Genomic DNA, 23,145 nt, shown 5'->3' with positions numbered 1-23,145 from the left:
TTTATCTCTGTCCCTCTCTCTCCTTCTGTCTCTCTCTTCCTCCATTCTCTGTCTTTGTCTCTGTCCATCACTCTCCTCCTTTCTCTCTCTTTATCTCTGCCCCTCTCTTTCCTTCTGTCTCTCTGTCTTCCTCCATTCTCTGTCTTTGTCTCTGTCCATCAGTCTCTCCTCCTTTCTCTCCGTCCCTCTTTCCTTCTGTCCCCGTCTTCCTCCATTCTGTCTTTATCTCTGTCCATCAGTATCTCCTCCTTTCTCTCCCTCTTTATCTCTGTCCCTCTCTTTCCTTCTGTCTCTCTGTCTTCCTCCATTCTGTCTTTGTCTCTGTCCATCAGTCTCTCCTCCTTTCTCTCCCTCTTTATCTCTGTCCCTCTCTCTCCTTCTGTCTCTGTCTTCTTCCATTCTGTCTTTGTCTCTGTCCCTCTCTCTCCTTCTTTCTCTCTGTCTTCCTCCATTCTGTCTTTGTCTCTGTCCATCAGTCTCTCCTCCTTTCTCTCCCTCTTTATCTCTGTCCCTCTTTCCTTCTGTCTCTCCATCTTCCTCCATTCTGTCTTTGTCTGTCCATCAGTCTCTCCTCCTTTCTCTCTCTTTATCTCTGTCCCTCTCTTTCCTTCTTTCTCTCTGTCTTCCTCCATTCTCTGTCTTTGTCTCTGTCCATCAGTCTCTCCTCCTTTCTCTCCCTCTTTATCTCTGCCCCTCTCTCTCTCCTTCTGTCTCTCTCTTCCTCCATTCTCTGTCTTTGTCTCTGTCCATCAGTCTCTCCTCCTTTCTCTCCCTCTTTATCTCTGTCCCTCTCTCTCCTTCTGTCTCTCTGTCCTCCTCTATTCTCTGTCTTTGTCTCTGTCCTGCTCTCCTGCTCTCTCTCCGTCCCCACTGATCCTGGATCTGCTCCACCTTCCTGCTGGTAAAGGAAGGTTCTGGTGGCTGCTGTTGCAGGATGTGCTGCTGATGGAGAATTGTTGGGTGGAGGTTCATTGAAGGAGGGAGGTGCTGGACCTGCTCTACTTGGACAGAGTCAGGACAGAACTTTGGTTGGGGTTTGGTGACAGAAATAAACCTGACTTAATATCCACTGTTTAAAAAAAGCATTTGAGTTTATATAGCTGTGTGTGTAAGTGTGTGTGTGTGTGTGTGTGAGTGCGTGTGAATGTGTGTGCATATGTGAGTGAGTGTGTGTGAGCGGGCGTGTGTGAGTGAGTGTGTGTGAGCGGGCGTGTGTGAGTGAGTGTGTGTGAGCGGGCGTGTGTGAGTGAGTGTGTGTGAGCGGGCGTGTGTGAGTGAGTGTGTGTGTGAGTGGGCGTGTGAATGCATGTGTGAGAGTGTGAGTGAGTGTGTGTGTGTGAGAGCGGGCGAGAGTGAATGTGTGTGAGTGTGTGTGCGTGTGTGAGTGAGTGAGTGTGTGAGCGGGCGTGAGTGTGTGTGAATGCGTGTGTGAGTGAGTGCGTGTGATCGGGCGTGTGAGTGTGTGTTAGAATGTGTGTGAGTGTGTGTGAGTGAGTGTGAGTGAGTATGTGTGAGCGGGCGTGTGAGTGCGTGTGTGTGCGTGTGAGTGAGTGTGTGTGTGAGTGAGTGTGTGTGTGAGTGGGCGTGAATGCGTGTGTGAGTGTGTGTGAGTGCGTGAGTGTGTGTGCGTGTGGTAGTGTGTGTGTGAGCAGGCGTGTGAGTGCGTGTGTGAGTGTGTGTGCGTGTGAGTGAGTGAGAGTGCATGTGAGTGTGTGTGCGTGAGTGCATATGTGCGTGTGTGTGAGAGTGCGTGTGTGACACATGATGCACGGCCATATTTGGTCAGACATTTTATTGATTGACTGAACTTTATCAACAGATTTGGTCCAACAAGATCAAGCCTGTCTGAAAGTTGCCCACCAGTAGAGTCAGAAGGAGAAAGGAACTTAAAAACCAAACAGCTTGTATTCCTTTACAAAAAAGTCAATCTAGAGAAAGCTGAAGTCGAACATATGTATCGAAACCAACAATGGACTGCAAGCTCCTCCCCCTGGTCAGCCATTGGTGGCTTTCTGCAGCAGCTGGAGCATGACGGGATAGATGGGTGCAAACTCCTTCCCCTGCCGAGCCCTCACTGACTGGACGTAGGCCTCCAGAGCCCCCCTGCAAGACCAGACAACATGATGAGAGGACCACACCGCCAGGGCCAGACAGTCCTCCAGGAAACAGATGCAACAACCAGTCACCACCGGGGGCGATCACTCCCCACTCTACAGCAGCTGCGCCATGCTGACAATAACAATGAAAACAGTGACACTTGAAGAGTGCTGGGTGAGGCTGGTCACATGGTCCAGGTCAAGCAGTGATTACCTGATGAGGGTGAGGCGGTCTCTCTCAGACGGATGATCGTCCAGCCACTGGGAGTAGCGGGCGATGGACCACTCAGCTCTCTGGGAGGGATTAGCATGACGTTAGCATGAGTTTAAATGTAGGAGCTTTTCAAGAAAACTCTGCTCAGAGTTGGGAGAGGGATCTGAGTCCGAGTCTTCATGAACAGAAGATTCAAATTTAAAAAATGCTGGACTTCATGTGAATGATTTGAGGAGAAGATCTTCAAGAACCTGATATTCTGGATCTGGTAGGACAAGCAGTGAAGTAATGAACTAGATCTGTCTCCTGAAGTTGTCGTTGGAATGAAGGGGATTCCTCTGACATCATCTTTATTCCAGGTGAGCCCCATGTAAGAAGCGGCCACGTTAAATCACAGTCAGATTAACATCTGATCCAGATCTGCTCAGTTTTTACTGAAAACTCGAGAACTGCAATTCCACGTAATCGAGGTCCAGGATGTCAAATATCCAAGCTGGAGGGGAACTGCTTGGAGTCTAGGACTTGAATCCATGGCTGTGGAAAGATTTGCTGTAGATCTATACATGGTGTGTGTGTGTGTGTGTGTGTGAGTGTGTGTGTGAGTGTGTGTGTGAGTGTGAGTGTGTGTGTGTGTACCTGGTAGGGTGACTTGAGCTCAGACGGCGCTCTGGTGAAGAGGAAGTGCAGCAGGGTGCTGTAGGGGATCAGGTCTCCCACTGCTGGGCTGCTGGCGATCAGGCTGCTGGTCTGGAACAGCAGAGGCCTGAAACACAAGCACCAGCAACATGAATCACAACAGCAACACCCACCACAGCGAAGGAGGTCTTCAGTCCGTAGACGTGGAGGTGCAGGCCACATCACTATCAGTCTTCAGTGATGGTCCTGTGATACTGCAGTGGAACTTTGTTGTGGTTCCATCTTCACGTCACCGACGGTACAGACGACTGACGCTGACAACGAGAGCATCAGGGACAACGTCGCTATGTTAAAACCAGTCAGTTTAGAAATGTCTCTTCTGATGATGATCATCATCCCTTTTATTTAGAAATGCCTTTCTCAGCACTCACAGAACTTTACAAAGATAAAACAAATACAATAAAATGAATGAAACAGAGCGATTACACACAGGATGCTCCCTTGAACAGGTGACTTCTGAGTCCCTTCGCCGAGGACAACAGACGGCTCAGAGATGAGTGAAGCGGTTGCTAGGTAACATAAGTCCTTCATCAAGCAACCAGCAATGTAAACAGGACACAAAAACAGCTCACCTGGAAGCTTCAGGTGTCCACAGTGCTGGACTGGGATCAGTTTCAAACTACTTGTGATGTCATGTATTATGTTTGTAGGACTGACCTTTAAAATTAGACTTTCCCTGAGCTCAGACAAACTCCACCAGCTTCCTACCGGAATGGGCAGGAACGTGAATGGGTCGATAAACTCGACTGCTTTCATCACGACACGGCAAACTCACCTGAAGGAGCGCAGCATTCGGTAAGGTTTCCCCAGATCAGACACCCTCCTGCAGAGAGGAGCCACCGCCATCTCCATCTGAGACACACACACACAAAAACTTAGACTTGACCCGACACAGTGCTGCTGTTTCATAAAGCTGAGTTTAATATGCCAGAAATCCCAACCTCTTCATCCTCACCTGGGCAAAGTCAGCCGCCAGCCTCATCTTGCCTCCTTCGCCCAGGGGCCGCAGCAGGCTGGCGTGGCGAATAAAGAGCTCGATGGCTCTCTGAGCGATGGACTCTGTGTTCTCGTAGATGAAGTCAACACAATGGAAGTGACAGAAGTAATCAGCCATCACTCTGGAGATGAAGCCCTGCAGCTCCTTCATGTAGAGTGAGCAAGGAACATCAGGCTTATCAGGGCTGGACAGCTGTCTGCAAAACACACACACACACACACACACACACACACACACACACACGGTGATGTAGAGGAGGCCAGACACTCAAACCTCACACACTAACAGAATTCCAGTGCAGTGGGAGATGACAACCATCTGAAAAAACTTCTTTAAGACACATTCATCATTTCATCATCATTTTTTTCAGATCAGTAGGCAGAGAGTTGATGTCAGCTACTTCTTCTACAGGCTGCCCTTCGCTGCATGAGTGTGCATGACTTCAGCTCGCAGCAGGTGTAGCTACAGCATCACGTCAGGTTTACTTGCTGCTGATGTGCCAACACATCTCTTCACCTACAGAACAACATCTGACGTGTACCTAAGGAAACACCATCGTATTTCTGGAGGATCTAAACCATTTGAACACTGTCGTCGAGTTGCGAGAGGCCAGAGTCTCCTCTACCCATCTACTGTGTACCTCCAGGAGGGCGAGGACGGGACCTACGGAGAGCCTAAGGCTCTCTTTGTGGACTGGAAATTAAATTGAGGGTAAAAAAAAATTTGGGTATGAGAATAAATGTGCACCAAAGACAATGTCATGAAAGAGGCTCAATGTTCAAATGTCCACTCTACAACACGCTGCCACGTCTGAATGGAGTTGAAGTCTGATCAAGAGCACGTAGAGGTGAGGATGACACCAACTGCTATGCCAGGAAGTGAGCTCAGTAGCAGCGCTGAGGCCGATCCCCCTCGGACGTGCAGCCCTAGGAGGGTTACTGACCCTGAGAAATCCTCCTGGTGCAGCGTGATGATGATGGCCTCGATGGAGTCACTGACCGACTGCAGGAGGGGCTGCACGGCGCTGCTCATCAGGGCCTGCACACCCTGAACCACAGCACAGAGAGACTGTCACCAGGGACCCCCTGAACCACCCGGACCCCGATTCCCCCAATACAGAAGCAACATTCACAAGAGGGTGAATGCCTGGCTAATGTTAAGGAATGATACTTCACCCAAAAGTGGGTTTTGCCTCACTAGCAGGAGTGTTCAGCTCATTAAGGTGTTTCTCGCTCCTCCATCACTACTTAGTGACTCCAGAATGCAGGAAGAACCAGCCATGTAGATTTAGCTTGAAGCTAACGGACACTGACGGCTAAAAACAACCAGATGACCAGTAATCCACAGACACTGTGACTGGAGATCAGAACCAGCTACGGCCCGTTCACGCCGACCACAACCAACAGTGCACTCAGCTGAACCAACTTCTCAGGTCTGTGGTTGCAGCACCAAACGGAACTTGGCACTCTGAGCTCCGACACCTATGTTCGAGTCCAGTAACAATGATTGGGTGAAGTATCACTTGTGGTAGGTTTTATATTTTTGGGCGTGAAGCGAGAAGATGTGTGAGGGAGGTGGAACGTGTGGAGGTTACTGATCAGAACGCAGCAGAACAATGTCTTGCATCGATAATCATCACCAAACTATTATCAAAGACATTTTTCTCCGATGCAAAAGTACCTTTATAACAGCATCTGCTTGCTCGTGTGGCATCAAAAAGTTGAATCTGAACACAAAAGTTGATGTAAAGCTGCTTTAGTACCTCTAAAGAAGAAGAGAGAGACTCTGCTGCCGCCGCCGGACACGTGGAACCCAAACCTGGCACAACCTGTGAAACACAACAGACATGAGCCCTTAAGTTCTAAGGTTCTACAGGTTCCAAAGTACACCCAGACCAGCTTGTCACATCTCACGACTATCTGCAGGATCTGGGACTCTCTGGACTCTGTCAAGGTCAGTGACAGAAATGATTCACAGCAGTACCAATGGGACCACCCACTCACTCCTGGACCAGAACTGGACCACAACCACAGCAGTACCCATGACAAATACTACTGATAATAATAATAATAATAATAATAATAATAATAATAATAATAATAATAACAATAATAATAATAATGTCAATCATAATAATAATAATAATAATAACAATAATGTCACTAATAATAGTAATGTCAATAATAATAGTAATGTCAATAATAATAATGTCAATAATAACAGTGATGTCAATAATAATAACAATGTCAATAATAATAGTAATGTCAATAATAATAATGTCAATAATAATAATGTCAATAATAATAATAATGTCAATAATAAAAGTATCAATAATAATAGTATCAATAATAATAATAATGTCAATAATAATAGTAATGTCAATAATAATATAATGTCAATAATAGTAATGTCAATAATAATAATAATGTCAATAATAACAGTAATGTCAATAATAATAATGTCAATAATAATAATTATGTCAATAATAATAATAATGTCAATAATAGTAATGTCAATAATAATAACAATGTCAATAATAATTATAGTAATGTCAATAATAGTAATGTCAATAATAATAACAATGTCAATAATAATAGTAATGTCAATAATAATAATAATGTCTATAATAATGTCAATAATAATAATATCAATAATAATAGTAATGTCAATAATAATAACAATGTCAATAATAGTAATGTCAATAATAGTAATGTCAATAATAATAGTAATGTCAATAATAGTAATGTCAATAATAATAATGTCAATAATAATAGTAATGTCAATAATAATAATAATGTCAATAATAGTAATGTCAATAATTATAATAATGTCAATAATAACAGTAATGTCAATAATAATGTCAATAATAATAATAATGTCAATAATAGTAATGTCAATAATAACAATGTCAATAATAATAATAATGTCAATAATAATAATGTCAATAATAGTAATGTCAATAATAATAATGTCAATAATCATAATAATGTCAATAATAATAGTAATGTCAATAATAACAATGTCAATAATAATAATAATGTCAATAATAATAATGTCAATAATAGTAATGTCAATAATAATAACAATGTCAATAATAATAATAATGTCAATAGTAATAATAATGTCAATAATAACAATGTCAATAATAATAATAGTAATGTCAATAATAATAATAGTAATGTCAATAATAATAATGTCAATAATAACAATGTCAATAATAATAATAATAGTAATGTCAATAATAATAGTAATGTCAATAATAGTAATGTCAATAATAATAACAATGTCAAAAATAATAGTAATGTCAATAATAATAATGTCAATAATAATAATAATGTTAATAATAATAATGTCAATAATAATAGTAATGCCAATAATAATAATAATGTCAATAATAATAATAGTAATGTCAATAATAATAGTAATGTCAATAATAGTAATGTCAATAATAATAACAATGTCAAAAATAATAGTAATGTCAATAATAATAATAATGTCAATAATAATAACAATGTCAATAATAATAATAATAGTAATGTCAATAATAATAGTAATGTCAATAATAGTAATGTCAATAATAATAACAATGTCAAAAATAATAGTAATGTCAATAATAATAATAATGTCAATAATAATAACAATGTCAATAATAATAATAATAGTAATGTCAATAATAATAGTAATGTCAATAATAGTAATGTCAATAATAATAACAATGTCAAAAATAATAGTAATGTCAATAATAATAATAATGTCAATAATAATAATAATGTTAATAATAATAATGTCAATAATAATAGTAATGTCAATAATAATAATGCCAATAATAATAATGTTAATAATAATAATAATGTTAATAAGAATAACAATGTCAATAATAATAATCATATTAATGTCAATAATAATATTGTCAATAACAATAATAATAATGATAGTGTCCCGATGAGACTACCCTCCACCCCACCCCACCCACCTTGGCAACAGCCTGATGCAGCCGGTGGAGGGAGTTAACCACGGCGATGTTCCTCCTCTGGCCGTCTGTTAATGGCCCAATCACCTGGCTGGCATCACCCTGAGTAGACAGCTGCAGACAGATGGACGGATCAGAACCACAGTTACTGACCAGAATCCTGCGATCTGATGACATCAGCAACTGTGAGGATCAATCAGCTGGTTAATGATGTTGTTAAATCAGCATCACATGACATCAACCCTCACCCTCAACCCCCACTCGACCAGTGTCCTGGTCCCTGATCCTGTCCAACACATGACGCTCTAAATACACACCAACTGTTCAGACTTGACACAGAAGAGCTGCACGGTCTTGGCGGCATTCTTTGCCACTGCCAGAGAGAGACTGTGATCGATCGCTGCCACGTTCAGCTCACTGCAAACACAAGAGGAAAGAAGACGCAGTTTGGACTCCAGGTCCAATAATCCAGGAGAGGCCCTGCACGAGTCTCAGCAGGTTGAGGTCAATTCACTTGGACATATACAGAGATACTCTAAATGGCACGAATTTACAATTAACATGGAGTATTATCACTCAGAGTATTGCCTTAACTGCTTAAATATCAGAATACTGACATCCATGTGAATGTCTTCAAGAGGGAAGCATGTGACAACTGGGAAGTGGCAGACACGGTGGTGAAATCGGTGTGTACTTGCCTGCTGATGGTCTTGATGATGCTGTCCAGCTCGTCGTTGGACGGTGGGTTGCGTCCACACAGAGGAAACACCAGGTTGATGGGATCAAAAAGACGAGAGAGGGACTTAGAGAGGTAGGCTGCTTCATAGGGCTGAAGGGAATCCTTCAGAGCCTTCTCAGGGCTACACACACATGCACGCACGCACGCACGCACACACACACACACACACACACACACACACACACACACACACACACACTATTATCAATAGTGCAGGTTGAATGGTAGATTCAATAAGAGAGTCTGTTTCCATTTCATGACCCTTCATTGTGCCAGTGTAATGTAAAGCAGCTGTTAATGTCCCTCACTGACGTTTGTCATCATAGAATCAGCCAGAGCGTCTGTGCTGATGTTTAGTAACGCAGCAGTCAACTTGCAGACACGCCAGACGCATTTTCTGATGGACTGAAATGGTCCAGTAGTGGTAGTGGTGCAGTAGTGGTCTAGTAGCAGTGGAGCAGGGGTGTAGCAGTGGTGCAGTCGTGGTCTAGTAGCAGTGGAGCAGGGGTGTAGCAGTGGTGCAGTCGTGGTCTAGTAGCAGTGGAGCAGGGGTGTAGCAGTGGTGCAGGAGTGGTCTAGTAGCAGTGGAGCAGGGGTGTAGCAGTGGTGCAGGAGTGGTCTAGTAGCAGTGGAGCAGGGGTGGAGCAGGGGTGTAGCAGCGGTGCAGTAGTAGTCTAGTAGCAGTGGAGCAGGGGTGTAGCAGCGGTGTAGCAGTGGAGCAGGGGTGCAGTCGTGGTCTAGTAGCAGTGGAGCAGGGGTGTAGCAGTGGTGCAGTCGTGATGCAGTAGTGGTCTAGTAGCAGTGGAGCAGGGGTGTAGCAGCGGTGCAGTAGTAGTCTAGTAGCAGTGGAGCAGGGGTGTAGCAGCGGTGCAGTAGTGGTGCAGTAGTAGTGGAGCAGGGGTGTAGCAGCGGTGCAGTAGTAGTCTAGTAGCAGTGGAGCAGGGGTGCAGCAGCGGTGCAGTAGTGGTCTAGTAGCAATGGAGCAGGGGTGTAGCAGCGGTGCAGTAGTGGTGCAGTAGTAGTGGAGCAGGGGTGTAGCAGCGGTGCAGTAGTAGTCTAGTAGCAGTGGAGCAGGGGTGTAGCAGTGGTCTAGTAGCAGTGGAGCAGGGGTGCAGTCGTGGTCTAGTAGCAGTGGAGCAGGGGTGTAGCAGTGGTGCAGTCGTGATGCAGTAGTGGTCTAGTAGCAGTGGAGCAGGGGTGTAGCAGCGGTGTAGCAGTGGTCTAGTAGCAGTGGAGCAGGGGTGCAGTCGTGGTCTAGTAGCAGTGGAGCAGGGGTGTAGCAGTGGTGCAGTCGTGATGCAGTAGTGGTCTAGTAGCAGTGGAGCAGGGGTTTAGCAGCGGTGCAGAGGCAGTGCATTCTGGGTGTTGCAGTGGTCTCAGCAGTATGGCTGCGTCCTTGACAACCACAGTCGTGACTGGTTCACATGTGACTGGTGTCTCAGTTATACCACTGGTAGACACTTATAAAAGGACACAACATGCTAGTTTTGTATAGCATGGAACCAGTGATGATGATTAAAACCCTCCTCTCATGCCTTCTGTAGGAGAACCTGACCTCTGACCTCCAGCAGCAGTACTACCAATTATCACCGTCCTGGCCTGGTATGAATCAAACGCAGTCAGAGGGGACTTACTTGTAGTCTGGTTTATCTTGAGTGAAGAGGTCCTTGCTGTCTGCCTCTGAGTCCAGACTGATATCTATCCCTCCACTGCCTGTTAGCGCCCCCTGCAGGCTGGCACTGTACTGCTGAAGGCGGCGCCACAGCTCATTGTACAGTCGCAACAACTTTGGATATTCTCCTTCAAAGGCCTGCTTCAGGTAGGATGAGGCTGGACAGGAAATAGAAGGAGGTGGAAGAAAACAGGTGTTAGTCAGCAGACAGCCGAAGGCCGGCGAAGTCATCATCGGGCGTTTCTGAGCTGGTGGTGCACAAGCCCTTTGTTACACTGCAGTTACCATCTCTCTCTCTCTCTCTGTCTCTCTCCCCCCCTGTCAGAGTGCATTGCTGGGAGTGTCTGGAAGGAGTGGTTGTGGTGAGCGTGGTGAGTTTGGTCCGCCGTGGCCTGTGAGAGTGAACTCTATCTTCTAACTTCTTTTTTCTCAGTAAATGTGTATTTTCTTTAATTTCTTGTAAGAACTGGGTTTCTGGAACCTAGAAAAACGGTGGCATTAAGTACCTGGGAGTCTATCTTGGAGACGAAAATTTTGTTGAGAAGAACTGGGAGGGGCTCATTGATAAAGTAAAAGGCCGTTTAGATAAACGGAGAAGGCTTAAACCTCAGATGTCCTACAGAGGACATGCATTAGTAATCAGTAATCTGGTGGCTTCCTTTCTGTGGCATAAAATAGCCTGCGTTGACCCTCCTGTACAACTGTTGTCAAGTATCCAATCATTGCTGCTGGAGTTCTGGGACAAACTGCACTGGGTTCCTCAGGAGGTCCTATACTTCAAGGAGAAGGAGGTCATGGGCTGGTTCATTTGCAAAGCAGGACAGCAGCCTTCTGCATGCGATTCATTAAAAAATTGCTGACTGACCAAAAGGACTTGGGATGGAAACCTGTGGCTGGTGCCATTTTAAGAACTGTTGGAGGGTGGGACATGGATAAGTCTCTATTCTTGATGGATCCCAAGAGACTGAATTCCTCACAGCTGCCCATCATTTACAGGAATCTCTTCAAAGAGTTGACTTTATTGAATGTAAAGATCCTTGGTCAGGCGACTTCTTTGTATTGGCTTTTAAAGGAACCCCTTATTTACGCTTTGACTTCGCTTAGAGCAGCACCACAACGCCTGACATCTTCTTGAAACCACATGTATGGACTCTTGAGCAGCTTTTAAATGTGGCTGGTTGAGATTTAAAAACTATGAAAATGTGGCCCATGTTCTAAGGGTTAGATCGATGCGTGCTGTTTCTCAAGTTTTGCAGAAATATTCATCTTTTACAGTTGGGAGTGTGCTTTTGAAAGATTACTTTGAGGGGAAGTTTCAGCTGGATGAAAGTGATCCTTTTCCTAATCTAGGACTGACCCCAGACCAGGGCCAGAATGCTGGATGGAGTTGACTCGTTGTCTTTGTACAGGAATTGTGGTAAAATGTTTTATATTACTTGTGTTAAAATCTTTAATCAGAAGGGTCAATAAGAAACTTGACACCTTTGGTGCCCTGTTGTGGTTTGGGTCATGAAGTCAAACCAGAGTGGAGAGCTTTGCATGGTATTATTGCTGTGAATGCATTTCTTTCTGTTTTAAATCCTGAAGTGAGCCAACATTGTCCACCAGAGCTCCAACAGCCACCTGCATCGCCCCGTCCCCCCCTTTTATCCCCTACTGTTACACCGGCCTGCGCTCCCTTCCCATGAACCAGTCGACAATCCAGTCCCCCATCAAGCTGGCTCGCTCTCCCTGCCTCCCCTTCCATGAACCAGTCTACCATCCAGTCCCCCATCAAGCTGGCTTGCTCTCCCTGCCTCCCCTCCCATGAACCAGTCTACCATCCAGTCCCCCATCAAGCTGGCTTGCTCTCCCTGCCTCCCCTCCCATGAACCAGTCTATCATCCAGTCCCCCATCAAGCTGGCTTGCTCTCCCTGCCTCCCCTTCCATGAACCAGTCTACCATCCAGTCCCCCATCAAGCTGGCTTGCTCTCCCTGTCTCCCCTTCCACGAACCAGTCTGCCATCCAGTCCCCCATCAAGCTGGCTTGCTCTCCCTGCCTCCCCTGCCATGAACGAGTCTACCATCCAGTCCCCCATCAAGCTGGCTTGCTCTCCCTGCCTCCGCTCCCATGAACCAGTCTACCATCCAGTCCCCCATCAAGCTGGCTCGCTCTCCCTGCCTCCCCTCCCATGAATCAGTCTACCATCCAGTCCCCCATCAAGCTGGCTCGCTCTCCCTGCCTCCCCTCCCATGAACCAGTCTACCATCCAGTCCCCCATCAAGCTGGCTTGCTCTCCCTGCCTCCCCTCCCATGAACCAGTTTACCATCCAGTCCCCCATCAAGCTGGCTCGCTCTCCCTGCCTCCCCTCCCATGAACCAGTCTACATCCAGTCCCCCATCAAGCTGGCTTGCTCTCCCTGCCTCCCCTCCCATGAACCAGTCTACCATCCAGTCCCCCATCAAGCTGGCTTGCTCTCCCTGCCTCCCCTTCCATGAACCAGTCTACCATTCAGTCCCCCATCAAGCTGGCTTGCTCTCCCTGCCTCCCCTTCCAGAAGCTTCCTTCTTCAACTGTTATTAACATTTCCATGTTTCCTCCATTCTGTGTTATAAACTGTTGTCTTGTCTGTACCAACATCTCCTGCACGTCTGTCCCTCCTGGTGAGGGATCCTCCTCCCCTCCTCACCCTGAGGTTTCTCCCATTTTTCCCTGTTCAAGGTTTTCTATGGAGTTTCTCCTCAGTCGATGTGAGGCTCTGAGGGCAGAGGATGTTGTTATGATGCCATGAAGCCTGGAGACAAACTGGTGGGGAGAACAGGCTACAAAGAAAACTGCCTTGCCTTTTAGTTTAGAGAGAGAAGCTGCTTTTCATGCGTTTATACACCGTTGAAGGTCAGTGGGACTCTTTTACATACTGGATGGGCTTTTTGATTGTTTCAGTGAAGCATTTTCAGAGAAGATTTACAGTTCTGGGTATCGTTATGTTAGAAAGCAGAAATCTGTTAATCAACTGTTTAACTTCATTCTGGGAGCAGCAAAAATGGCTACTTACTTGACTAGGAAAAACAAGATTGGTAACGGCCAGATTCAGGATGCTGCTCTGGTCTTCGCTGCTCTGGTTAAATCTAGAACACTCATTGACTTCGGCTCCTACAGTGCAACTGAAAACTTAGATATGTTTGAGAGTACTTGGTGTTTGAATGGAGCTTCATGTACAGTTGAAAACGCAGGGTCTAGTCGTGTGATTCCATTTTTATGCTTAAGAATGGTGCTATGTTACACTTTTTGTAATAAAGGTCTCTTGAAAATTCAAATTTTCTCTTTCTCTCTCACACTCTCAAATAGAAGCTGTTCATCTAAGGTAGGTGTGTGTGTGTGTGTGTGTGTGTGTGTGTGTGTGTGTGCGCGTGAGAGAGAGAGAGAGAGAGAGAGAGAGAGATGTTTTAATTGCCCCTCGGGGATAAATAAAGTCATCTGAATCTGAATGAATCAGAGAGAGAGAGAGATGTTATTGTTAGCATAATTAAGATTATTTTTTCCATGTCCACCCTTTACAAAGACTCTCTGGTATATTTAAAGTTTTTCATCATTGGGGTCATTTGTTTTCTGTGTTGCTCTGACAGCGTGTCAGAGACACGGCTGAGGAGGAGAAACCAGAGAGGGATGATGAGCTGATGGGGGCTCAACACTGGGGTACAGATCCTCCACATTCGGTTTAAATCACGAGTAGGAGGGAAGAGACCAATTCTACAATTCTACAATTCTACAATTTCATTTAGCAGACGCTTTTGTCCAAAGCGACGTACAACACAAGCAAGAGTTCAGACTGAGGGAAAAACCCATAGTAGCGCCAAAGTGCTTCAGTTGTGATTTGGTCACAGGTACTGCCATCTAGTGGCAGAAGAAGTGTCGCCCCCGCCCTTTTTTTTTTTTTTGACAAACATACAACATAACACAACCCAGTTAGTGCTACATAGTCACTAAGTGCTGGGTCTTGGACCCTCTGACTGATTCCAGCAGAGCTGAAACCAGCAGCGGGGTGACATGTGCCCTTTTGGGCTGGTGGAAGACCAGACGTGCTGCTGCATTCTGGATCATCTGCAGAGGCTTGAATGAGCCTGCAGGGAGGCCTGCCAGAAGAGAGTTGCAGTAATCAATGCGTGACCAAGCTCACCTTCAGTTGCTCTGTGGAACTCCTCACTGAGTGTGTTAGTGACATCAGTCCAAAAGGTGTAGAGGATGTCTGGCTGACCATCCTGTCAGCAGAAAGAGGAAGACCAGTTTAGTTCATCCACCCTGTAACAGACAGCAGTTCCAGACGCACGGCCAGCCCACGAGAACCCTGTTCCAGCCGTTCAGAAAGTTCTGTCTGTCAATAAGCAGGTGCACAGCGCTGTCAGGCCTCATTCCTGCCGCAGGAACAAGGCTTCTTCATTGAATTCTCTGTCTGATATTGTTTCTGCTGATGAGAGTTTTTCTTGTGATTAACAAAAGGCAGCGCACTGTACGGGGCCTACAGTGTTGTGAGCTGTGGCTGTGCCACCGTGATATCTCATAACCAAACCATCAGCTGGCGGTGGAGTTTCAAGGCCATGGGTCTGTACAGTAATCCAACATCATTACTGTCCGTTTTACGTTAGCATCTCAAAAACGAGAGAATATTAAAGGGAAAAAAAGCCAAACTGGACAGAAGATCAGAGTTTAACCACTCAAAATGAAATCAATGGAGCCACAAAATATACACTCACATAGAAGACGTGGCCATAAGTGACAGACAAAAAACCCGTGGTGATTTTAGCTCAGCCTGTTAGCATGCTAACGGGTTCAGGTGCTACGTAGCAGAGGTTCATTAAATAACTAATGTGGAGTCCTGTGTCAGGTGTCCTGACTGGCTACAGAAGCCCTTGCTGGGTCTATGACACCCCCCCCCCCCCCCACACACACACACACACACAGATACTGAGGACTTCTTGCATTTAGGGATGTCATTACGTCTCCAACTCACACCTCCATCTCTGGTTAATTGGTGAAAGCCTGGTTTCCACAGTAACAGCCTCCAGCTCTGAACTAGGTTTGTGTGGAGGTGAGAGAGAGAATGATGGCACGTTCACTCCTGATACAACCACAGGTAGCTCTCGTCCTCACAGCCTCCAGAGGGCTGTCCTCCTTGTGTCCATGTGAGGCCACCAAAGTCTTTGAAGCTCATCGTCCAATCTCAGTGGATATTTGTGCCAAATGTGAAGGAATTCCAGCGAGATTAGGGTAACAACACATGGGCAGTGACGAGGTAGAAACAACACAGGCAGACTAACAATCACATGTTTCATGGTACTGAAACTCTATGATATTCATCTTAAACATGAAACCTTTGAGAATGTGTTGATGTGCACTGAGGCTCGGCAGAGGTGGTGGTGCTGCACCTGGATGGGCTGCTGGGCTGGGCGATATGTTTACCCATCAGCCATCATCGGCCTATCAAATTCCCACAGGTGTATTCCTCTCCTTACCACTTGCAGGAGATGCAACAATGGAGGTGCTCCGAGGGTTTGGCGTGGCACAGGCACACAATCTGTGTCAGTGCTTACGTGTTAACACTTGCTGGTTCGGCCTTGCAGGCCTTCCCAGGCCCTTCAAGGATGCAGCCCCAGAACTGAGACCACCGTTGGGAGGTGTGGCCCGACTCACCTTGATAATCTCATCGATGAAACACACATGAGTGACGGGGTCTCTCTTTTTCATTAGGACTTTCTGCAGATGCTGCACCTGGCAAAACATGGAAAAGCCTTGATGGTTCATTGGTTAGGCCTGAGGGAGGTGGAGCTTGTTCAGGGGCAGCTTAGTCCTACCTGTCTGCACGCGGCACAGATCTGGTCCATCAGCTTCTCCAGGTTAGTCCACAGAGCAGCCCGGAAGGCTGCGGTGCTCCCGGGGGTTGGCAGCACTGCTCTGCCTGGAGCTCCTGCAAACGCAGTCGTCGCTGGGTCATTCATCTTTAATAAAAACTCCTCTGACCATTTTATTAGCTGAGTGATGCGCGGCACAGAAAGATCTTGTCAGACATGATTCATGATGAGTATTGAACCGCCTCTGAATGGAACACTGAACATGTTATGTAGTTTATCTACTTCGTCACAGTTAGTAAAAGTTACGAAATCAAGATAAATACTGTAGATTTACAGATGTTACTTAAGAAGAAGGCATTGTTCAGAGAGCATGGGGGTGGACATGCCCTCCAGTTTGCTGAGAACATCCATGAGAACAGTGATGCGCTCACCCCCTCCAGCCACGACTGTTCTTTCTCTATGGCTGTGGTTTGAAAACCTAATTTGGATGGAGTCAACTGGGTCACATGATCAAATGTCACAGTTTCCATTCTTTCAGAAATGAGGACGAAGAGAGAGCAGCTCTCTGCGTGTTAGGGTCCGACCTCTGGGGTTGGCCGGCTGGGTCAGGCCCTTGATATCCAGCGCTCGGATGATGTTGTCCTGTATGGTGGTTCGGTAACCCCCCACCACAGAGCTGATGGTCTCTCTAAGACTGCCAAGGTTGTAGAAGACCTGCAGGGCCGTGCCCACCTGGGTCGGGTTCTGCAAGACACAAGAACAGCAGGACAGTTATCATGTGGATCCATCAGAACATGGGGGCAGGAACCTCCTGTAAACTCCAGGAATGGAGCCTATAATAGGGTCTGAGTCTGGGCCCCTGATGTCCATTTTAAAAAGCAGCTCATTGAAGGAGGTCTGGATAGGCAGTGGGTCGATCCAGGATCCGGACCCACCCCGGAGGTTCTGACTGGTGCACTGGTTCAGGAGAGGAGTCCTTGTGTTTAGATCATCAGAGCTCCCACTCAAATGATGGTCTACAGGGTCTCTGAGCTGAAACCAGCTCCCACACACACACACACCAACTCCTTTACATAATACCTCACACACACACACACACACACACACACACAGCACCTTGTGTAAGAGCACAACACTGCAAACCTTCATCTGGCCCAGAAAGCCTTGATCTCTAGGGTACACTGTCCCATTAAAGTGTGTGTGTGTGTGTCCCAGTAGAGTTCTAGCTGTATTCCTCTTGTGTGCATCTTTGTCTCACCACCTAACAGGTTTTGACATCACTCCTCTCTACTGCCGTCATGACAACATTATCACTTTGACAGTGGGTCACTATGTGTGTGTACCTGTGTGTGCGTGTACCTGGATCTCGGTGCCTTGCTCCAGCAGCCTCTGGGCCTGGTTCTCCACCTCCAAGCGGGCTCTGCTGATCAGCAGCAGGTCGTTCTCGATCACGTCGATCCCACTCAGGTCGACTCCTTGAGACAGATAATCTGAACGCACACAAGAATCAGCTGATGATGACGTGTCCAGGTTCTCATCTTCACCACAGGTCATAGTTCCTGGCTCATCTTTGATCTCTGGGTCACCTGCTGAGATGGCCCTGGTTCTACAGTGTGAACCCAGAACTGGAGCCATCACAGGCCAACAGGTTACACCACACCCCACTCGTGTGCATGTGTTTCTCTTGGTTTGGTTTTAGGTGGATGATAGAAAAATCAAAGAGCTTCAAGCACCAGAGAGCAATGAGACCCGGGGTGTCTCCTCTGGACCTGAAGAATCGGTTCTGAGGAGACGGCGACACGACTCTCGCTTCGAAGAGGCACATTGCACTCGTCAAGTCACCATTTATTTATAAAGCACATTTAACAATGACCTCAGACAACCAAAAGCTGTACAACTGTAAAAACAACAAAGAACAACAACAACACAAGGGATAATAGTCAATTTAAAACAATAGTAGGTTAAAAAGAGAGTATAAAGGAGGGGGAGAGAGAGAGAGAGCGAGATAAAGAGCAAGAGAGAGAGAGCGAGTGAGAGAGAGAGCGAGAGCAAGAGAGAGAGAGAGAGAGAAAGAGAGAGAGCAAGAGAGAGAGAGCGAGTGAGAGAGAGAGCGAGAGCAAGAGCAAGAGAGAGAAAGAGAGAGAGCAAGAGAGAGAGAGCAAGTGCGAGAAAGAGAGAGAGAGCCAAGATTGCTTGCTTAGCCGGGAGCGAACACCAAGGAGAAAAGATGAGTTTTCAGGAGTGTTTTAAAAGCAGAGACCTGTAGCAGAGACCAGGACGTGTAGCAGAGACCAGGACCTGTAGCAGAGACCTGGACCTGTAGCAGAGACCTGGACCTGTAGCAGAGACCAGGACCTGTAGTAGAGACCAGGACCCATGGCAGTGTTGGGGTATAACAGTAGAACCACCAGTTATGATAAGGAAATATGATGATGAGATGCTAGCATGGTATTGCAGCCATGTGTGAGAAAGTTCAGGTAAGTGACAGGAGAGGAATGTTAGCGAGAGAGAGGGGGGGGGAGACAGAGAGAGAGAGAGACAGAGAGAGAGAGACAGAGAGAACTGAAGACACTGAATAACCAGAACATTACTGTGTCCTGACCCTGAAAGCTTGTCTGGTGGGGGGTAGCTTGTCTGGTGGGGGGTAGCTTGTCTGGTGGGGGGTAGCTTGTCTGGTGGGGGGTAGCTTCTCTGGAGCCCTACCTGGCCCCCCACTCAAACACACAGGTGGAAGTGTTGTCAACTGCCTTAAGCAGTTAATTCTGCTGATGGTGTCTTTGGGGGCTCCAGCCGCTCAGCCTCACACCCCCCCTACGTGGGGTCAGGGGACTGTGGGGCCATCGCCAAATCCCTGCTTGTGTGGCTCCAGGTTTACGCCTCAGTCCCTGTCCTGTTGTAGCACCATACCCCCTTTTCACCTTCTGACTTTCACAGTGTGATGTTTGCTTGTGGGGGTTTACTGGCATCCTTTGCTGAGCTGCTGGCTGCCACCAGCTGACAGGCTCCTCATCAGTCTGCACAGGTGCATTGTGGGTATTACAGCCCATATCTGACAAACACTGCAGTTCATTCGATGCCATTTCTTATCTGTCTTTTGCTTGAGTTTTAAAATTTTATGACATAATTCGAGGGAATATTGCCTATAGTTAACAAACAAATAAAGGGATTGTTTTAGTTTGCAGAGATGAGACGGTGACATCATGTCGAGGACAGCACCCATCATCACCCTGCTCATCGTAGATCACACCTGGTAACAACACAGGTCTTGTACTTTGTGGAACGCTAGGACGATTAATTTGGAAAGTTGTAGAGCGTCAATGCAGAGGTATGTTGACTTACAGCGATTAGTCGTGAGTGTGTACTCACTGCTCTGCATGGCCGACACACGGCACCTCTGCCAGGCTTTTGCTGGGTGTTTTTTAATATTTCAACACGAGAATTTCTGTAACAGGTTATGAACCCTAACGTAGCAGGAGGCAGCTCAGCTGTCAGCCTGCAGCAGGTCAGTGCTGAGCGCCGCCATGCGACTCTGCCGAAGCCTTACCTTCATTTCACTTTCTGTAATCTGATACAAGCAGTAATAGGAGTAGTAGTACATGTGGACATATCTAGATGTAGATATTTATACTTGATAAATTCAAGAATGACAACTGCTTTTAATTGCTGCTTCTCTGGTGTGAGTATTGGTTATTTTATGATTACAAGATAAATTCTATTGATTGCTTTATTCTTCTTCTTCCTGGTGTAAACCAGAGGAGACTCTCGTTGTTCCAGTTTCATCAAAATGGAGGAGAGCACAGCCATAATGTTGGGTTTAATCCAGTTTTAATATTCAAATGCAGCCACCAGACACAGAGAGTTTGAGAAGAACACTCTCTCACGGCCAGAATCGATCTCCAGCCTACAAGACTGAAGCAGTCTGATCTTGGGCTTTCGTCATCATGACACTGAGGGAACCTTGGGGCACGGCTGTTGAGTCTTCCTGCTGTTTGAAGACTGGAGAAGGTTTTATCCTTCGGTAAAGATTCTGCTCTTCTTGTTCTGCACAAACTTGAGTAAGTTCAGCTCTACATTGAACCCTTCAAGATATTTAAGTTTATCTTCCAAACTTTCAGAACTTTCATTAATTCATGCACACACTTTAAAAGCTACCAAATCTGATGGTGACTTGCGTTTTTATGGTCCCTCTTGAACTTGTGCTACAATACTGTACAGATATGATTTATGGGCATTTCCAACATTCTGGAAAGAATGTCAGTCATCAGATGTACCAGCAAGTGTCACGGGGCAGAGCCGCTCACTGTTCCTCTTCTGTGTACCGAGTGCTTACAGCGTCTGCAGGAAGGCCGGTGGAGCCGAGCTCTCTCCCAGTCCCCTCATTGTAATTACTTCAATTATTTTTCCATTCATTTCTATTGTGACATTGTGCTGGCACCATCCAGAGAGGGTCCGCAGCTCACGCGTCACTGGGGAACAAACACTTGGAAGTAATATGGTGGAATGTTGGAAGCAGGAAGCTTATCGCTTTTCTACGGTGCATGCAGACAGACAGGAACACTGCAAGGAACCAAAAAGACTCACAAAAGGTTTAAGATACAATATATTGAAGACTAGAGTTTCTGAAGAGAAGAACTACAAATCCTACATAGAAATCCTCCCGCTGGGCTTCAACACAACCCTCAACACACACAGCTCCTTTGCACTGAAATCACACGGCCACGTGAGCACATCCAGGTAAATGGCTCAGCAGTGTTTGAGATTCTCAAGAGTAAAGATGCTGCAGAGAAAAGGAAGCAGGTAAGAGACGACATCCCGGAAAAACGGCAACGCCATTCTGCACTTATATTGGAAAAAAAAAATCAATGCAGGAAACAATGACAAAATAATTCTTAAAATTCCTATAATACTGTTGAACTTCAGGTAAAAAAGTATTGGAAAAATGAACCACTTGGCTTCAGCTGGTAACTTCCAGGACTCCCCTGTGATATTGAGGGTCAATTCAGCAGCTACATTTCACTTCAGTAACGTGATCCAATAACTGATTAATTCCTGACTGAAGATGGAGCCACCGTGCCAGCTGTGCTCCTCATTTGGAGTTTTAATTCCTTGTTGTGATGATTAATGAGGTTTGGGGTTTATAATCCCCCCCCTGGAATTGTGCAGATGTCGAGGGTTCAGATCCCTGTTCACACGGGCCCAGCGGTACCAAGGGAAATCCAGCAGTGTAGTCAACCTGGACCTCATTGTGATCTTAATCCTCTAATTAATGATTCTGTGGTCTGTCTGTCAGCACGATTACACAAAAACTACCAGGCTGAATGTCAACAAACCTGCTTGATGGGTGGAGTCACAGCGCACCTGATGGCGACAGGAAATGACTCAGCTTAAACACTTCCTGTAGGGCGGCCAGATGGAGTCAACTCCCTGCTTGTTTAAACTATCTATTAAATGTGTTGTGTTCTGGTCTCTGAAGGCAATCCTGATCTTGACTGTGACCAGACTGACTGATGGACCTGCTTCAGGTTTAATAGTCCAGTCAGGTTTATTTATGCAGCACCAAACCCCAACCAAAGTTCTGTCCTGACTCTGTCCAAGTAGAGCAGGTCCAGCACCTCCCTCCTTCAATGAACCTCCACCCAACAATTCTCCATCAGCAGCACATCCTGCAACAGCAGCCACCAGAACCTTCCTTTACCAGCAGGAAGGTGGAGCAGATCCAGGATCAGTGGGGACGGAGAGAGAGCAGGACAGAGACAAAGACAGAGAATGGAGGAGGACAGAGAGACAGAAGGAGAGAGAGGGACAGAGATAAAGAGAGAGAGAAAGGAGGAGAGACTGATGGACAGAGACAAAGACAGAGAATGGAGGAAGACAGAGAGACAGAAGGAGAGAGAGGGACAGAGATAAAGAGAGAGACAGGAGGAGAGACAGGAGGAGAGACTGATGGACAGACGGGGACGTGAGCAGGTGGAGCTACGGGTGGCAGCTGGAGCCTCTTCAGGTCTGGAGCCTCCTCCAGCAGCACCAGGATCTGGGATGTGGGAGCCCGAAGGCTCCGGAGAACTTGGTCATTGGTCACCAGAGGGACATTAACCCATAGAGCACCTATGACTGCAGTGTCACACACAGCACAGCGACTGTTGCACTCACACACCTGTCTGAGCTCACACAACAGGAGCTTGGCCAGCGCCAGCAGCCTGTAGGCTTGATATCAGGTAAAAATGCTCATGCATTTTTGGAGAATGTGAATGAGCAGAAGCTAGCTGCTAGCTTCACACACACCTCACTGTCATCACAGCTAAGAAGACAAGGGCTGTCTCTTGTCTCTAGGGTGGTTTGTATCTCTGCTGCTCATGTTTGAACATCAACGCCATCCTGGTGTCTCCAAGTCTGTCTCTATGTATCTCTCCGGCAGGAAAACACGCCTCCTGCTGAGCTGATCGTGTCAGTAAAACAGCTGGACTGGAATGATCGTCTCTGCTTCCACTCCTCGAATAAACAGATGAGGAGACAGACGGAGATCAGGGCGACAGGAGAAATCAGGTGCTGTCATCCTGAAAGATTTGAATGCTCGTCTAGCATTCGGTGCTCTTTGTCCAGTGGTGATCTTGTTGCTATGACAATGGCAAGTAACCCTAATTTGTCCACTGACCTTGCAGATTTACCCGCCAGACGATAAAGGTAGACTGTAACTGTTCTGATGAGAGCCTGACTGGTACAATTATGGACCCGGCAGTGGCTATACTGACAAAATGTGGAGGGATGACCAAAGTCCAGACAGGAAGTGAAGCTGCTGCCATTTGTATCGTCATCATGAGCCTTGACTGATGTCACTCTCACAAGAAAAGACCAGCCAGAAAAGGTTCCACACACGAGCAACACGAGACAGAAGAATCAGGGGAAAGTGTTAAACCTTGAGAATCTAATTAGTCA

At 46.2% G+C, this 23,145-nt stretch overlaps 1 protein-coding gene and 1 long non-coding RNA gene across 2 annotated transcripts in view; one reads left to right on the top strand and one right to left on the bottom strand.

Moving 5' to 3' along the window:
* Nucleotides 1–2,306: 2,306 nt before the first annotated feature.
* Nucleotides 2,307–23,145, bottom strand: part of cog5 (component of oligomeric golgi complex 5) — a 60,562-nt gene continuing 39,723 nt past the window's right edge. Inside the window, exons 9-23 of the mRNA XM_086201412.1 lie at nucleotides 17,572–17,702; nucleotides 16,797–16,956; nucleotides 16,216–16,328; nucleotides 16,055–16,132; nucleotides 14,544–14,625; nucleotides 10,347–10,542; nucleotides 8,672–8,833; nucleotides 8,291–8,390; nucleotides 7,977–8,087; nucleotides 5,766–5,831; nucleotides 4,947–5,050; nucleotides 3,962–4,199; nucleotides 3,782–3,858; nucleotides 2,947–3,073; nucleotides 2,307–2,390 (exon numbers count right to left, since the gene is read on the bottom strand). Of these exons, the coding sequence (XP_086057538.1) occupies nucleotides 2,307–2,390; nucleotides 2,947–3,073; nucleotides 3,782–3,858; nucleotides 3,962–4,199; nucleotides 4,947–5,050; nucleotides 5,766–5,831; nucleotides 7,977–8,087; nucleotides 8,291–8,390; nucleotides 8,672–8,833; nucleotides 10,347–10,542; nucleotides 14,544–14,625; nucleotides 16,055–16,132; nucleotides 16,216–16,328; nucleotides 16,797–16,956; nucleotides 17,572–17,702 (1,829 nt within the window). The remainder of the gene's footprint in view (nucleotides 2,391–2,946; nucleotides 3,074–3,781; nucleotides 3,859–3,961; nucleotides 4,200–4,946; nucleotides 5,051–5,765; nucleotides 5,832–7,976; nucleotides 8,088–8,290; nucleotides 8,391–8,671; nucleotides 8,834–10,346; nucleotides 10,543–14,543; nucleotides 14,626–16,054; nucleotides 16,133–16,215; nucleotides 16,329–16,796; nucleotides 16,957–17,571; nucleotides 17,703–23,145) is intronic.
* Nucleotides 20,244–23,145, top strand: part of LOC147262495 (uncharacterized) — a 2,919-nt gene continuing 17 nt past the window's right edge. The window contains exons 1-3 of the long non-coding RNA XR_015112390.1: nucleotides 20,244–20,267; nucleotides 22,628–22,755; nucleotides 22,872–23,145. The exon at nucleotides 22,872–23,145 is cut by the window's right edge and continues 17 nt beyond it. This is a non-coding gene — a long non-coding RNA (uncharacterized LOC147262495). The remainder of the gene's footprint in view (nucleotides 20,268–22,627; nucleotides 22,756–22,871) is intronic.

Source organism: Aulostomus chinensis, chromosome 4, assembly GCF_037954235.1.
Source record: "Aulostomus chinensis isolate RoL2024-O1b breed Wild chromosome 4, RoL_Achi_v1.0, whole genome shotgun sequence".
Lineage (NCBI taxonomy): Eukaryota > Metazoa > Chordata > Actinopteri > Syngnathiformes > Aulostomidae > Aulostomus > Aulostomus chinensis.
Note: the sequence above shows the minus strand (reverse complement) of the source record. Positions and strands in the feature narration are given on the sequence as shown.